Raw genomic sequence first — 18,354 nt, forward strand, 5'->3', positions numbered from 1 at the left:
ACTGTCGAGTGGGATTTGCCACGTCTTCGGTCGTTCCCGCCATACCCTGACGAAACGTGGATAGAGGCATCGTATTTGGCCTCAAAATAAATCTATTTCTCACCTCTAGTCACGATCCGGTGCGTAAAACCCATTGACTCGTGCTTAGAAGATACATTTTCGTTCACAGTTCTCCGCTTCTACTGATGTCTACTATAATTCGAGTCATGAGGAACCAATTTTCTCACTTTCTGAATCTTTTCCATGGCATGTAGACAATAAGAAATAGCTTAGTGATTAAGGCATAGTTTGTTTTTGAATTTTTGTACCGGTTTAGTTCAACTATCCTTAAAAACAGACAACATTGTCATTGACCTTTGTGTAATTTGTCTTTTACACTAAAATTCCAACTTTTAAATCGTTCAAACCAGTGATCACAAGTCGCGACCGATAGAGCATGTAAGCTTCAACAAGAATTGCATACTTTTCAAAACTAGGTAAACGCAGAGAAATTGAAAACATTAGGTTCAAATATATTGAATCTTTGTTTAAATAAAATAAAACATCTTTTGAATATAAATTTGAATGAAATTAAACTTCTTTGAATTAAATTTAGTGTGGTAATGCTTATTAGATTTAAAGATATTAAGATATGGAATCAAGTTCGACAATTTTATTGAATCAAATCAAAAATTCATTTGATTCAAATGATTGTTACAGTACATTAACTGTATTTGAATCAAAAATGTCGTGGTATAGATTCAAATTAAAAATTATGTTCGAACAAATATTGATTTATTCAGATACTCATATGAAATAATATGATATATTGGAATTAACTCTTGAACTGAATCAAATAGATAAGTCGTAGCTTTTAATTAATGGATGTTGAATAAAATGTTTCGTCCTTGAATCAAATGCCAAGGAATATTTATTTATTTATTTATTTAGGTATAATTAACAGACACAATATGGTCCTAATGATAAATTCTAGTAAAATATAAATAATTTCCAAGTATCCTGTGATAGATTGAAGTCAAATCCTGATGAAACGCGGTTGAATAAAGTCAATAATAACATTGTTTTTTTTTTTTTTTTTTTTTAAATAACTATTTATTGGAATATGAGTTAAAATTAAATTATTAAGATTTTAAATTGGGTGTTCAGCCACAAGTGGTGACTTTTCAGCCCTGTTATATATATATATATATATATATATATATATATATATATATATATATATATATATATATATATATATATATATATATATATATATATATATATATATATATATATATATATATATATATATATATATATATGATTTGGTTATTACCATGAAGACATCATTTGCTTCCGCAATTCTGAGATTTTTGTGTAGGGAAAATTCTAAACCTACTTGTATTGTGTAATGGGGAAAAGGAACTTATATACTAACTTACTAACTAATACAGAGAGCGAATCGATTCAATTGAAGATTGCATCGATTTTTGTCGGAATTTGCTTATAATATTATGTGACATTACATCTAATGGTTCTATATTTGTGAGTCTGTGTAACTCATTTGTACTAAACCAGGGAGGACGCTTCAGAATCATTTTCAGAATTTTATTCTGAATCCTTTGAAGCGTTTTCTTCCTGGTGGAACAACAGCTTGACCAAATTGGTACCGCATAAAGCATGGCTGGTCTGAAAATTTGTTTATAAATTAACAATTTGTTTTTTAGACAGAGCTTAGAATTTCTGTTTATAAGAGGATATAAACATTTAATATATTTATTACACTTTGCCTGGATTCCTTCAATGTGATCCTTGAAAGTGAGTTTTTTGTCATACGTTAAACCTAAGTATTTAGCTTGATCAGACCATGTCAATTCCAAGCCATTCAATTTGAGAATGTGATTATTGTTTGGTTTTAGAAAAGAAGCTCTTGGCTTGTGAGGAAAGATAATTAATTGCGTTTTTGCTGCATTTGGTTTAATTTTCCATTTTGACAGATAATCACTGAAAATATTTAAACTTCTTTGTAGGCGACTGCAGATCACTCTTAGATTTCTACCTGTGGCTAACAGACTTGTGTCGTCACAGAATAGCGATTTCTGACAACCGACGGGTAGATTTGGAAGATCAGAAGTGAAAATATTATACAAGATTGGAGCTACACTCGAACCCTGCGGAACACCGGCTCGTACGGGTAGCAATTCAGATTTACAATTCTGATAGCTAACCTGAAGAGTACGATCAGTTAAATAATTTTGAATCATTTTGATCAAATAAATAGGAAACTGGAAATCAGACATTTTTGCTATTAAACCTTTGTGCCAAACACTGTCGAATGCTTTTTCTATGTCTAGAAGAGCAACTCCAGTGGATAACCCAGAAGATTTATTTGATTTTATCATGTTCGTTACTCTGACAAGTTGATGAGTAGTTGAATGTTCATGACGAAATCCAAACTGCTCTGGTAAAAAAATTGAATTCTCATTTATATGAGTCATCATTCTTAACAAGATAATTTTTTCAAAAAGTTTACTGATAGAAGAAAGTAAGCTAATTGGGCGATAACTTGATGTTTCAGCTGGGTTTTTATCAGGTTTTAGGATAGGAATTACTTTAGCGTTTTTCCATCTTTTTGGGAAGTAAGCTAATGAAAAACACTTGTTGAAAATTTTAACCAGGAGTCTCAAGGCAACATCGGGAAGATTTTTAATAAGAATATTAAAAATTCCATCATTACCAGGAGCCTTCATGTTTTTGAGTTTCCTAATAATTGATTTAATTTCATCAAAATTCGTCTCAAAAATGTCATCGTGTGATAACACTTGGGTTGAAATATGATCATACTTCAGTGAGACTTCATTTTCAATAGGACTCACAACGTTTAAATTAAAATTGTGGACACTCTCGAACTGCTGAGCTAGCTTTTGAGCTTTTTCACCATTTGTAAGAAGTATTTGATTTCCTTCCTTGAGAGCAGGAATTGGTTTCTGAGGTTTCTTAAGAACCTTAGAAAGTTTCCAGAAAGGTTTAGAATATGGTTTAATTTGTTCAACTTCTTTAGCGAAATTTTCATTTCGCAAAAGAGTAAATCTATGTTTAATTTCTTTTTGTAAATCCTTAACTATGTTTTTCATAGCAGGATCACGAGAACGTTGATATTGTCGTCGACGAACATTCTTCAACCGAATGAGCAGTTGAAGATTGTCATCGATGATAGGAGAATTTAATTTAGTTTGAGCTTTGGGAACTGAAAGATTTCTAGCTTCGATAATATAATGATTCAAATTATCAATTGCTGTGTCGATGTCCGCAGAATTTTCTAAAATAGTTTCATGATCCACATGATTTTCAATGTGAGATCTGTAATCCAACCAATTAGCTCTATGATAGTTGAAAATAGAACTAATTGGATTAATTATAGCTTCGTTGGAAAGTCTGAATGTTACAGGAAGATGATCTGAGTCAAAATCAGCATGAGTAATCGGTTCACTACAAATGTGACTTTGATCTGTTAGAACCAGATCAATTGTAGACGGGTTTTTCACGGAAGAGAAACAAGTAGGATTACTGGGATGAAGAACTGTAAAGTAACCAGCTGAGAGTTGATTATGAAGTATTTTACCATTACTGTTATTTTGCCTACAATTCCACTGGACATGCTTAGCATTTAAGTCCCCTATTACGAAAAATTTCGATCGATATCTTGTAAGTTTTTGCAAATCGCCTTTAAAGAAATTTAATTGTTCGCCGGTGCATTGGAATGGCAAATATGCTCCAGCGATGAAATAAATTCCATGAATGGTTTCAACTTCGATTCCCAAGCTTTCAATAACTTTAGTATTGAAAGAAGGTAAAATTCGATGTTTAATTTGCCGTTGGACAAAAATGGCAACTCCACCACCAATTCCAGTAAACCTGTCAAATCGATGAACCACATAATGTGGATTACTTTTCAATTTTACATTTGGTTTAAGAAAAGTTTCTGTCACAATGGCAATATGAATTTTGTGAACTTTGAGAAAATTATAAAATTCATCTTCACTCGATTTCAAAGATCGAGCATTCCAATTTAAAATATTCAAATAATTATTTAACATCACTGTTAAATTTTAAATTCATTATAATATTATTTGCAAATTTCCATCCGATTTGAAATGCTTCAAAAAGTGATGTGGTCGAATTCATTTGGATGATCATTTGAAAAAGTTGATCTTGTAGGTAGATCATTTTATTTTCAGTTATATCGCCTAAATCGACTTCATTAAAAGAAGCGAATGGCATTGAAGGAATATTTGTAGGTAGACTGCCATTAGAAGAAGATGATTTGGCCGGTCTACCTATTAATAAATTGTTTTCGTTAGAAGAAGAACTGCAAGGCGGTCCTGTGTTTTGATTATTTACATTAGAAGAAATAGGAGATAGATTTCTACCTAATATACCAGCATAACTGACATTAGAAGAAGATGATGACGAGGTCGATCTACCTGTCAATAAATTGTTTTCGTTAGAAGACGAATTGGCAGGTGCCTTAGAAGAATTTTCAGGTATATTCTGTAAATTTAAGGTCGTTGATTTGACTTGTTGTCTAAGCGAACGAGCGTTTAAAATTTTTTCCCTGACAGGACATTTCAAATAATTGGATTTATGATTTCCATTGCAATTTGAACATGAAAATTTATCAGTGGTTTCATTCATTGGACAAACGTCTTTCGAATGCGATTTACCACAATTCAAACACCGTATATCCATATGACAATTTTTGGTTCCATGACCGAAGCCTTGGCAACGACGACATTGCGTTAAGTTAGCAATACGATTATGCCGTTTATAATGTTCCCAATGAATTTTAATGTGGGAAATGAAACGTACTTTTTCTAAAGTTTTCAAATTGTTTACATCACTTCGATTGAAGTGTATTAGGTAAAGTTCATGGGAAATTCCAGAGCGTGGTTTAGAAGTACCATTCGCTCTTTTTTTCAGAAGTATTACTTGGGAAGGGGCAAAACCAAGCAATTCTTTTAGTTCATTTTTAATTTCATCAATACTTTGATCATTTGATAATCCTTTCAAGACAGCCTTGAAGGGTCTGTCTGATTTAATATCATATGAATAAAATTTATGAAGTTTTTCGGACAAATATCGAATAAGACGTTCGTAATCTTCCAATCCATCCACCAAGACTCGACATTCTCCTCTTCGTCCGATTTGAAATGAGACTTTTACTTCCGGGAGAAAAGTAGAAAGCTCAGTACGGAATGCTTTGAAGTCGGAAATCATCACCGTCACTGGTGGCATAGATTGTTGTTTCTTCCCAGAACGACAAGCGTCAATTTTGGGAATTTTTGAAGAATTTTCTTCTATGTCGCTACAATCGGATTCAGGAAGAATCTCGTAAATATTGTTAGACGGCATAGGATCAGCGGAAGGGAAATCCGTCCGTTGTCTTTTATTTTTACATTCAGATTCTATAAGATCGTGAATGTTATTAGAAAAATGTTGAATAACGGATTGTGATTTATTCCGTATTGAATTATTTTTAGCCTTAGGCTTGTTGCCTTTCCGGTTGGACGCAGGCATTTTTGAAATTAATGAAATTATAAATTAAATTAACTAGGCTAAATTAGTCTTCGATTAGACTCCTAGCTAGCCTTAAAAAAGGCTGATTAATTTCTTAGTCCCTCTAATATCACTCTTTGTATCACTTAGTCACTCTAATATCACTCTTTGTATCACTTAGTTAGTGATTCAGGTAGCCTTGAAAAAGACTGAAGCCTTGAATCAATGAAACTCTAGGTAGCCAGAAAAAAATTCCAGGAGCCAAGAGCTATACGCGTGCGGTGCGAACGACTGTTCAACACCGACGAATAATAACATTGTTAACACCGTAGTTAGTTCGTCGTAAAGGAAGTCGAAGAAATGCACTGTTGCGAAGAGCACGGGGTCGGACGTTGATATTAATTTCGCGGAGCAAAGCAGGGCAGTCAATCCTATCGGTCAAAACATCTGCTATCAATAAAGCACGTGCAACATCTCGGCGAACTTGTAGTGTATCGAAACCGATTAATAACCCGCGACTTTCGTAGCTTGGTAGTTGGTGAGGATTGTTCCACGGTAAGCGCCGTAGAGCGAAGCGAATGAATCTGCGTTGTATCGATTCGATTCTATGAGCTCCGTTTATGTAGTGAGGGTTCCAAACGACAGAACAGTACTCCAGGGATGAACGAACAAGCGAGCAAAACAGAGATTTTAAACAGTGCACGTCTGTAAAATGTTTAACCATCCTCATTACAAATCCTAGGTTGCGAGAAGCTTTAGAAACGATATAGCTGATGTGTTGCTTGAATGTCAGTTGCTCATCGAGAAAGACACCAAGGTCTTTAACACACGTCGTGCTGACTATCGGGGATCCTTCCAGAAAGTAATCAAAATGAAATGGCTCTTTCTTCTTCGAGAACGTGATGGTCGAGCATTTGTCAGGATTCAATTTCATACGGTTTACTTTACACCACTCTGTAATTCGAAGCTAAACAATTGTCGTTGAAGAAAACCTGCATCTACTGGGCTTCGAATGTAATAGTAGATCTTAACGTCATCGGCAAACGATAGACGAGGGTCCTCTAGAGTAAAGTTGCCGTCGTTGAAATACAGTAAAAAATTAAAGGCCCGAGATGGCTTCCCTGCGGAATTCCGGACGAAGCGATAAACTCATTGGAAACGTAATCGCCGATTTTCACTGCTAATCGACGATCTATAAGATATGACTGCAGCCATCAAAGGATGTTAGAGCAGAATCTAAGTCTTTCCAATTTAACAATTGTTATATTGTGGTTTATTATATCAAAGGCAGAAGAGAGATCGGTGTAAATAGCGTCTGTTTGTAAACCTTTTGACATACCATCAGTCACGTAGCACATGAATGACAATAGGTTGGTGGTTGTGGAGCGCTTAAGTATAAAACCATGTTGAGTGTCGATAATATATTACTTGCAGTGGTTGGAAATCGGTGCCAGAATAACCTTTTCAAACAGTTTAGGAACTGCACTAAGCGATGTGATGCCACGGTAATTGTTCACGTCTTTTTTGTCACCTTTCTTATACACTGGGAACATAAAAGAAGATTTCCATAAATTGGGAAAAACTTCTTTAGAGAGTGACATCCGAAATAGTCGACAAAGGGGAGCAATTACACCAGTCGAGCAATTTTTCAATATAACTGCCGGTAAGCCGTCAGGGCCAGAGGAGGTAGACGACTTCATGCAAGCGATTGCCGTCCGAATCGAATCCTCGTCAATATGAATGAGGTTTAAAGAATTATTAGATTCTGGAACGTTAAGCGCGGCGTAATTTGTTGCGGGCCTAAGGTTTCGTTTGTAAAGGCACGAGAAAATTTTTCCGAAAAAAGCTGGCAGATTTCCCGCTTACACGAACCAGTAAACTCTCCAAACTTCATTATAGAAGGTAACTCAGACTCCTTCCTGTGCTCGTTCACGTGTTTCCAAAAAGACTTCGGATTGGATTTCAATTTCCGTTGTACATTTTTCAAGTAGTTGACATGGCAACGCTTGACAGTTTTCTTGTATAATTGATTGATCTGCACATATTGATTACGCAGTGCGTATCCTCCATGTTTTGAATACCGTTTTGAAGCGGCTCTTTTAGTCGTTTTCAGTTGTCTCACTACGTATTAGAAAGTCGGTCATTTTAGTGTAGTCAGCTTTTTTAAAATTATAGCTGATGATGTCGGTCGTGTTGTAGCCATCTGGTGGAAGATTAGAGTTGAGCACAATATGAAGTGGCGGGTGATGTCGAACAGATTTGACCAAAACAAACGGTGAGGCACTAATTATAGGTGCAACATCTGCTCTGCTCGAGAAGCATATGTTAGATCCAGCATTCGGTCGTTTTCGTTGGCAACAGGATTCGATTGGCTAAGTAAGTTGACACTATAACCGTCGAGCAAGATCGTAATGCCAACATGGAATGTTGAAAGCGTCGGATAACCGAAAAAGAATCCACCGGAAGTTCCTTGCCATTTGATTTGTGTGATACCATAGTGAGTGGTTTCATAGGTAAGGTATATTATGAATTATGTACGTACAGGGAACTTATATTTGTATTCATTCTAGTGAACGGTTTCAAAGTAGAGTTATTGAAAAATATTAAGCCAAAGGTAGTAGAAGAGTTAATACCGCATCCGTTTTTTTTAATTGAATATAAAATGCTTATTTATTAAAACAACATTATACTGACAAGAATCAGCTAAAAAAATTTGTTTTAAATAACAATTTAATGAATTTAAAACAATCTATCATTGAATTTACACATAATCACACGAACGCCTGATGAAACAAAACTTATTTGCTTTGAATCAAAAAACATTTGTATTTGATTTCAAGTGAATAGAAATTAGATCCAGATTGTAACAAAATATATTTGAGTTCGAAGCACAATATATTTGAATTTTTTGTTAATTTTATTTATTTCTATGCGTGTAGAAAAAATAATTTGCCTTGAAATAATTATCAAATATATTCGAATCAAACGGAAATGAAAATAGGGCCTGATTCAGAATAAAATATCTTTGAATTCAAAGCGCAATATGTTTATATTTAAAATTAACCTTCTTGCGTGTAATGAATCAACACTCCCCGCAAATGCTCTTCACTTCGCAAGAATTTCAACACGTTCATCCTTCTAAATGAAATCTTGATCTCCAATTAGATGTTAAAATTTAAAAAAAAACCCTTCTCAATCCACGTAAAGGTGTGAGAATGCCTTTCTCTTAAATACTCTTATAAATACATTTATGAGATTATAGCATCAGCCACAGTTAGATACGAGATATAACTTAAAACAAGTTCAAGATGGTTTCACTAAAACCAGACTTTTTTCGTCGTTCGGGCCATAAGCGGTTCATTGTGTCGACTGTCTCGGACAAAGTATGAAAGCGAACTGGTCGTGTACCGGATGTTGATAATCTGAATCTGAAATTTTGGACTAGCGTCAAGTAAATCGGAAATTGTAGTATGGGTCAAAATTAATCCAGTTAGAGTCCTTAGCAGTTTATATAGATAAAGATCAGATGACAGTAATAACATAAAATTATCAAATGATTTTTTTCGGAAAATTGTAATTGAAAGCAGCATCGATTGAATCGATTAGGCACTGTGGTTTTATTTTGGTTGAATGAACTTTCTTATTAATATGCAAATCATTCGACAATTACGTAACAAATGGATATACTTCTAAATTATAGAATATGGAGCTTGATATTGTCATCATTCAATACTATACTAAAAATAAAGGTAGAACAGTCTTGAATTTTTGATAAGTTATCAACGATGACGTTAACGGGATGCCTAACTAAGAAAACTACAGATACAACTGATTACAATCAGACATTATCATTATACGCGTTTCTTGATCGTGTTTGATGTAGCTAGTGTTATAAAAGCAATTCGGCGAACGAAGTTCATAAGTACGGAACACATAAATCTGATCGTTATTTTTGTACATAGGATTTCGTTTCTGATAAGTTCATGGTAGTTCTAAGTCAGCAATAAATGAACGAATATAATAATGTTTTCTGATGATTTGTTTACGTTACTCTATCATTGTTTGAAGATTCTAACAAAAGCTTTTGGTATTCAAATGGCATAACATATAATTACAACTTTTTTGTGTTTTTCAGTACTTATCGGAAGACGGATTTTAAATATACAACTTACCAACAGAAGTGAAAGTTACAAAAGTGAAATTGTATATGGCAAAAGTGACTGAAAATCTATTTAATACAAACACAATTGAATATTTAGGTATGGGATTTGATTTGAAATAGTTAAAAAACGAATAACTTGAAACAGTTAAGTCACGGTGACTTACTTTCCTTAGATAAAAATATGAAAACAGAAATTAACAGTTACGTTTAATCTGAGCATGTATTGCTGTGTTGTTGTTTAGTGTTGGCGTTACTTTGAAAATCCAAAATTTTGAATTTTCTTATGGTATTGGAAGTTCATTCAAACGTAACATAATCTGAGATGGTAATTTTTGAAAATTCGAACAAATTTCGTTGAACATATTCTTAATCAATTTTCAAAAACCTTTTTAAAAATTGGTTTCTAAATGATCGCCAACAATTTCTTTTGCTCTTAAAATATTATGTGAACTCAAATCCTTTTAAGATATATTACTGGACTGTGGTTATAGCGCGAAGAGTTAACTGATCGCAGCTTATTCTGATTCGATTGCTAACCCCCGTGAGTATGTTTAGTTCTGTGGAATTACCAACGGTTAAAATAGGCGAAAAAATAAATGTAGATCAATAAAAAGAGTAATCGAATGTTTGTGCTACGTTTATAACATACTTGTAGCCAATTGAAGACATAAACAATATACAAACGAAGAAGCATAAACTGACACAAATGAGATGTTTATGCGATTTTTTCATCATTCGTTGATGTAAAAAATGTTAAATGCGCTAAGATGGCACTTTTATACAATATACACGATCGAAAAGAAGTACTTAGATTCGATATTCTATAAAGTTTGTACATATTATCACTTTTCTATCGTCAGTGATTGCAGAAAAACTCTCTGGATATCATCCAGGCAAGTTCTTCGTCTTCACTGCTGCTGCTATTACTACTACTGCTACTATTACTGCTATTGCTATCACTACGCTTTACAGTATCCTCCTGAGTAACCATATTTTCATAGATTTGATCTTCAGTTATGTTTGTTTCATTAGCCAACGGTTGGGATATTATTTCATTGAATTTCTTTTTCTTCAATCCACATAGTAGGGCTTCATCTTCTAACAGTAAATTATTCTGCTGAAACTCAACCGCTTTTTTTGGTTCCTTAAATTGAAGAAACCATAAATCATTGACTAGCTTCCGAAACCCTGGAATAGCATGAACTTGTTCGAGTAGTTTGGGATATTTAGAGATCACCTTCATACAATTAAACGCCAGACTATCAGCGAAAGAAGCTGCGTTGATTAGCTTCAATGTCGATTTGGCTGAGGTAGAACAAACCATCGGATATATTGGAGTATTGCTATCATGGGGAATATTTATGTAGGCGCGTCCTTGCGATCGACGATTCACATAAAATTCCAATATTCCTCGATGCATATCGACGTAAACACCAATTATTCTACCTTGGCTGAACTTTTTACCGTAGTACTTCAGCTGACCATTGTGCTGGGCAAGTCCGCGGTAGGAATACCCCCACGATTGATCATCCAGACCAAGAAAGCTGGTGAACTTGAATAGGTGTGATTGTAGATCTACTTTTTCCGTTCCAATTCCAAGCATCTGTAATACATTCAATTAAAAACAAAATGATAATATTAAAAACAAAATAATACTAACTATGTCCGTTCCTGCGAGTGTGCTGAGCATTTTAATCTCCCAATAATGATGTCTTCCGGGCTGGAGTGGAACAGTCCCACGGACTACAGCCGTTCCCTGACTATACACGGGATGAAAGATGATTTCCGTTCCGTTGGTTATTCTGCTCTCTACGCGTCCATCATCCTCTTCCCAAGTCCAGTCGAGGCGTGTAGATGTATCCTCGCCACATTTACAACGTTCGACTTTACGTGCTGAAAGACGTGATCGTGTCACGGCTGGATATTCACAAGTGCAAAACGGTGTCGAACGATTTTCGTTGCAACCTACCAGCATCATGTTTAAATGTGTTGCACGTTGGCTGCTTGCCATGATTGTTTCGAATAAGTCCGAATTGAGAACTAAACAAACTTTACTCAACCGGGTTTACGTGTTGGTGTGCGACCTATGGATACGAAAACTGTTGAGAGCGGGTGGAGAAATGGAACAAAAATATGCAACCATTTGGAAACGATAGAAGAATCTCGAAGTACACAGGACGGTGCATCACATACTTGAATGATCAAATTATTTTAGCAGATATTCTATCTGCATGAAGACCACTGATTTTACACACATTTACTCATTGATAGAATTTCTGTATATACCTTAATATATTCCAAAGTAGAAATAAAGCGTATGCTTTACAAAATGCTCTATTTTCGGTGTTTTCAGACTGTAGCTTTATCACAGATTGAAAATATATTTTTCATGAACAGTTATACTATATTCTGTGCACTAAGAACATAAAAATATATTTTTTCCGTTCCCGTCAACTTCAAACATATCGTGTAGAAACAAAATCTTAGTCAGTCAAACTATTGTGGAAAAATACAACTCTTTATCTCTTGGAGTCCAACACACTACTACTGCATGAATTCCGTGAGGCTTGGTTGGACAGGTCGAGTGAAACAGCCGACTTGCTACATGTGTAACGACAGTAAAACATATACAGTTATACATGCAACATGTTTTATTTTCTGTTCCTTCAATTCTGCCGGTTCGTAACAAAACAAACACCAAATAGTCCAGGCCATAAGGGTATACCAGAGCAGTTTTGTTTGGGTTAGCTATGGTTTTTTTTTTTTTTTTTTTTTTTTAAATAACTATTTATTGGAATATGAGTTAAAATTAAATTATTAAGATTTAAATTGGGTGTTCAGCCTCAAGTGGTGACTTTTCAGCCCTGTTATATATATATATATATATGATTTGGTTATTACCATGAAGACATCATTTGCTTCCGCAATTCTGAGATTTTTGTGTAGGGAAAATTCTAAACCTACTTGTATTGTGTAATGGGGAAAAGGAACTTATATACTAACTTACTAACTAATACAGAGAGCGAATCGATTCAATTGAAGATTGCATCGATTTTTGTCGGAATTTGCTTATAATATTATGTGACATTACATCTAATGGTTCTATATTTGTGAGTCTGTGTAACTCATTTGTACTAAACCAGGGAGGACGCTTCAGAATCATTTTCAGAATTTTATTCTGAATCCTTTGAAGCGTTTTCTTCCTGGTGGAACAACAGCTTGACCAAATTGGTACCGCATAAAGCATGGCTGGTCTGAAAATTTGTTTATAAATTAACAATTTGTTTTTTAGACAGAGCTTAGAATTTCTGTTTATAAGAGGATATAAACATTTAATATATTTATTACACTTTGCCTGGATTCCTTCAATGTGATCCTTGAAAGTGAGTTTTTTGTCATACGTTAAACCTAAGTATTTAGCTTGATCAGACCATGTCAATTCCAAGCCATTCAATTTGAGAATGTGATTATTGTTTGGTTTAAGAAAAGAAGCTCTTGGCTTGTGAGGAAAGATAATTAATTGCGTTTTTGCTGCATTTGGTTTAATTTTCCATTTTGACAGATAATCACTGAAAATATTTAAACTTCTTTGTAGGCGACTGCAGATCACTCTTAGATTTCTACCTGTGGCTAACAGACTTGTGTCGTCACAGAATAGCGATTTCTGACAACCAACGGGTAGATTTGGAAGATCAGAAGTGAAAATATTATACAAGATTGGAGCTACACTCGAACCCTGCGGAACACCGGCTCGTACGGGTAGCAATTCAGATTTACAATTCTGATAGCTAACCTGAAGAGTACGATCAGTTAAATAATTTTGAATCATTTTGATCAAATAAATAGGAAACTGGAAATCAGACATTTTTGCTATTAAACCTTTGTGCCAAACACTGTCGAATGCTTTTTCTATGTCTAGAAGAGCAACTCCAGTGGATAACCCAGAAGATTTATTTGCTTTTATCATGTTCGTTACTCTGACAAGTTGATGAGTAGTTGAATGTTCATGACGAAATCCAAACTGCTCTGGTAAAAAAATTGAATTCTCATTTATATGAGTCATCATTCTTAACAAGATAATTTTTTCAAAAAGTTTACTGATAGAAGAAAGTAAGCTAATTGGGCGATAACTTGATGTTTCTGCTGGGTTTTTATCAGGTTTTAGGATAGGAATTACTTTAGCGTTTTTCCATCTTTTTGGGAAGTAAGCTAATGAAAAACACTTGTTGAAAATTTTAACCAGGAGTCTCAAGGCAACATCGGGAAGATTTTTAATAAGAATATTAAAAATTCCATCATTACCAGGAGCCTTCATGTTTTTAAGTTTTCTAATAATTGATTTAATTTCATCAAAATTCGTCTCAATAATGTCATCGTGTGATAACACTTGAGTTGAAATATGATCATATTTCAGTGAGACTTCATTTTCAATAGGACTCACAACGTTCAAATTAAAATTGTGGACACTCTCGAACTGCTGAGCAAGTTTTTGAGCTTTTTCGCCATTTGTAAGAAGTATTTGATTTCCTTCCTTGAGAGCAGGAATAGGTTTCTGAGGTTTCTTAAGAACCTTAGAAAGTTTCCAGAAAGGTTTAGAATATGGTTTAATTTGTTCAACTTCTTTAGCGAAATTTTCATTTCGCAAAAGAGTAAATCTATGTTTAATTTCTTTTTGTAAATCCTTAACTATGTTTTTCATAGCAGGATCACGAGAACGTTGATATTGTCGTCGACGAACATTCTTCAACCGAATGAGCAGTTGAAGATTGTCATCGATGATAGGAGAATTTAATTTAGTTTGAGCTTTGGGAACTGAAAGATTTCTAGCTTCGATAATATAATGATTCAAATTATCAATTGCTGTGTCGATGTCCGCAGAATTTTCTAAAATAGTTTCATGATCCACATGATTTTCAATGTGAGATCTGTAATTCAACCAATTAGCTCTATGATAGTTGAAAATAGAACTAATTGGATTAATTATAGCTTCGTTGGAAAGTCTGAATGTTACTGGAAGATGATCTGAGTCAAAATCAGCATGAGTAATCGGTTCACTACAAATGTGACTTTGATCTGTTAGAACCAGATCAATTGTAGACGGGTTTTTCACGGAAGAGAAACAAGTAGGATTACTGGGATGAAGAACTGTAAAGTAACCAGCTGAGAGTTGATTATGAAGTATTTTACCATTACTGTTATTTTGCCTACAATTCCACTGGACATGCTTAGCATTTAAGTCCCCTATTACGAAAAATTTCGATCGATATCTTGTAAGTTTTTGCAAATCGCCTTTAAAGAAATTTAATTGTTCGCCGGTGCATTGGAATGGCAAATATGCTCCAGCGATGAAATAAATTCCATGAATGGTTTCAACTTCGATTCCCAAGCTTTCAATAACTTTAGTATTGAAAGAAGGTAAAATTCGATGTTTAATTTGCCGTTGGACAAAAATGGCAACTCCACCACCAATTCCAGTAAACCTGTCAAATCGATGAACCACATAATGTGGATTACTTTTCAATTTTACATTTGGTTTAAGAAAAGTTTCTGTCACAATGGCAATATGAATTTTGTGAACTTTGAGAAAATTATAAAATTCATCTTCACTCGATTTCAAAGATCGAGCATTCCAATTTAAAATATTCAAATAATTATTTAACATCACTGTTAAATTTTAAATTCATTATAATATTATTTGCAAATTTCCATCCGATTTGAAATGCTTCAAAAAGTGATGAAGTCGAATTCATTTGGATGATCATTTGAAAAAGTTGATCTTGTAGGTAGATCATTTTATTTTCAGTTATATCGCCTAAATCGACTTCATTTAAAGAAGCGAATGGCATTGAAGGAATATTTGTAGGTAGACTGCCATTAGAAGAAGATGATTTGGCCGGTCTACCTATTAATAAATTGTTTTCGTTAGAAGAAGAACTGCAAGGCGGTCCTGTGTTTTGATTATTTACATTAGAAGAAATAGGAGATAGATTTCTACCTAATATACCAGCATAAGTGAAATTAGAAGAAGATGATGACGAGGTCGATCTACCTGTCAATAAATTGTTTTCGTTAGAAGACGAATTGGCAGGTGCCTTAGAAGAATTTTCAGGTATGTTCTGTAAATTTAAGGTCGTTGATTTGACTTGTTGTCTAAGCGAACGAGCGTTTAAAATTTTTTCCCTGACAGGACATTTCAAATAATTGGATTTATGATTTCCATTGCAATTTGAACATGAAAATTTATCAGTGGTTTCATTCATTGGACAAGCGTCTTTCGAATGCGATTTACCACAATTCAAACACCGTATATCCATATGACAATTTTTGGTTCCATGACCGAAGCCTTGGCAACGACGACATTGCGTTAAGTTTGCAATACGATTATGCCGTTTATAATGTTCCCAATGAATTTTAATGTGGGAAATGAAACGTACTTTTTCTAAAGTTTTCAAATTGTTTACATCACTTCGATTGAAGTGTATTAGGTAAAGTTCATGGGAAATTCCAGAGCGTGGTTTAGAAGTACCATTCGCTCTTTTTTTCATAAGTATTACTTGGGAAGGGGCAAAACCAAGCAATTCTTTTAGTTCATTTTTAATTTCATCAATACTTTGATCATTTGATAATCCTTTCAAGACAGCCTTGAAGGGTCTGTCTGATTTTATATCATATGAATAAAATTTATGAAGTTTTTCGGACAAATATCGAATAAGACGTTCGTAATCTTCCAATCCATCCACCAAGACTCGACATTCTCCTCTTCGTCCGATTTGAAATGAGACTTTTACTTCCGGGAGAAAAGTAGAAAGCTCAGTACGGAATGCTTTGAAGTCGGAAATCATCACCGTCACTGGTGGCATAGATTGATGTTTCTTCCCAGAACGACAAGCGTCCATTTTGGGAATTTTTGAAGAATTTTCTTCTATGTCGCTACAATCGGATTCAGGAAGAATCTCGTAAATATTGTTAGACGGCATAGGATCAACGGTAGGGAAATCCGTCCGTTGTCTTTTATTTTTACATTCAGATTCTATAAGATCGTGAATGTTATTAGAAAAATGTTGAATAACGGATTGTGATTTATTCCGTATTGAATTATTTTTAGCCTTAGGCTTGTTGCCTTTCCGGTTGGACGCAGGCATTTTTGAAATTAATGAAATTTTAAATTAAATTAACTAGGCTAAATTAGTCTTCGATTAGACTCCTAGCTAGCCTTAAAAAAGGCTGATTAATTTCTTAGTCACTCTAATATCACTCTTTGTATCACTTAGTCACTCTAATATCACTCTTTGTATCACTTAGTCACTTAGTTAGTGATTCAGGTAGCCTTGAAAAAGACTGAAGCCTTGAATCAATGAAACTCTAGGTAGCCAGAAAAAAAAATTCCAGGAGCCAAGAGCTATACGCGTGCGGTGCGAACGACTGTTCAACACCGACTGGTTAGCTATGGTTAGGGGTTGTGTTTTAGGGTGGTACAGTATTGTTCTTTTAATTAAACGCCAAAATTATACCAATGCGCTTGATAAAGTAAATTTGTTATTAGAATATATAAAAAAAAACAATGTGCTAAATAAATAGGAAGTTGTTATAATATGTTGAGGGTGTTGTTTGACATACATTAGGCAGCTGGTATTGAAAACGCAAAATGCAATCCACAATGGAACATCTTTTACAGACATTCATTTATTTATATGTAGAATTACATTTTTTGTGAACAATATAAATATATTCATATATTTTATCACATAAACGTAAACGTAAAATCACCTGTAAACGTTTTTGATAATTACAATTCAGGTGGTAATTGTTGCGACACATCAGATTTTTTCAAAAATCGGTTTCAATTATCGCCATGATATCGACATTTTGTAATAGCCCAATATATGTACACTAAAACCTCAATTTACGCGAACTTAATTAACGTGAAAGGTTTTTGCATAATGATGGACATTTCAATTTATATACATATACAAAACAATCTAATATGCTTCAGGGAATTGAAGATTGTGAAATATACATTAATGAATTGTTTAGTATCAAATAATCCAAATAATTTTCCCTATGATCCTCGGAAATAAATAAACGAAGAGTTGGGTTTATTATATCGTAATTAGATTTATCACTTTAATTGCTTTATTTATTAGAATAGTAACAAATACACCAAAACCTCAAATATCGCGCCTAATATATGAATATATGTATTCATATAGGCACATATACGTAAATATATGTGTATATCTATATTCATATATAGATTGGTGAAGTGAATGTGCTTATGTATATGTATAAACATATACATGTCTATGTACATATACTTGCACATATGTATACATATATACATATATAAGCAGCGTGAATTGAGGTTTCTGTGTAGTTAGATATGGTATTCTACGAAACGATTTCGTGTACTTGTTTAGCACATCGATTTATTAATAATTGAAAAATCGATAACGATTTTTATAGAAGGGAAAAAGATTTCCCCATGAGCGTAAAGGGGTTAAAAAACTGTTGAGTGCGGTATGTACTCGTAGTACTGTTTACAGAAAATTGACATACTGTGATAAGATTTGTAGAAGAACTTGCTCATCCAAAACCTCCTCGGAAAAGGCCGTAAGGTCTACCAACGTAACCGATGATCTATCCTACAATTTCCT

General features: G+C 34.0%; 1 protein-coding gene across 3 annotated transcripts in view; it reads right to left on the reverse strand.

Annotated features, from left to right (window-relative positions):
- Positions 1 to 9,148: 9,148 nt before the first annotated feature.
- LOC131436640 (SPRY domain-containing SOCS box protein 3) overlaps positions 9,149 to 18,354 on the reverse strand; it is a 28,857-nt gene continuing 19,651 nt past the window's right edge. The window contains exons 1-3 of one of the 3 annotated variants that reach the window (XM_058605472.1): positions 11,987 to 12,326; positions 11,361 to 11,784; positions 9,149 to 11,303 (exon numbers count right to left, since the gene is read on the reverse strand). In XM_058605472.1, coding sequence (XP_058461455.1) covers positions 10,557 to 11,303; positions 11,361 to 11,711 — 1,098 coding nt within the window. In that variant the 5' untranslated portion in view covers positions 11,712 to 11,784; positions 11,987 to 12,326 and the 3' untranslated portion in view covers positions 9,149 to 10,556. The other 2 variants (XM_058605475.1, XM_058605473.1) reach the window with 2 other exon arrangements.

This window comes from Malaya genurostris, chromosome 3, assembly GCF_030247185.1.
Source record: "Malaya genurostris strain Urasoe2022 chromosome 3, Malgen_1.1, whole genome shotgun sequence".
NCBI lineage: Eukaryota > Metazoa > Arthropoda > Insecta > Diptera > Culicidae > Malaya > Malaya genurostris.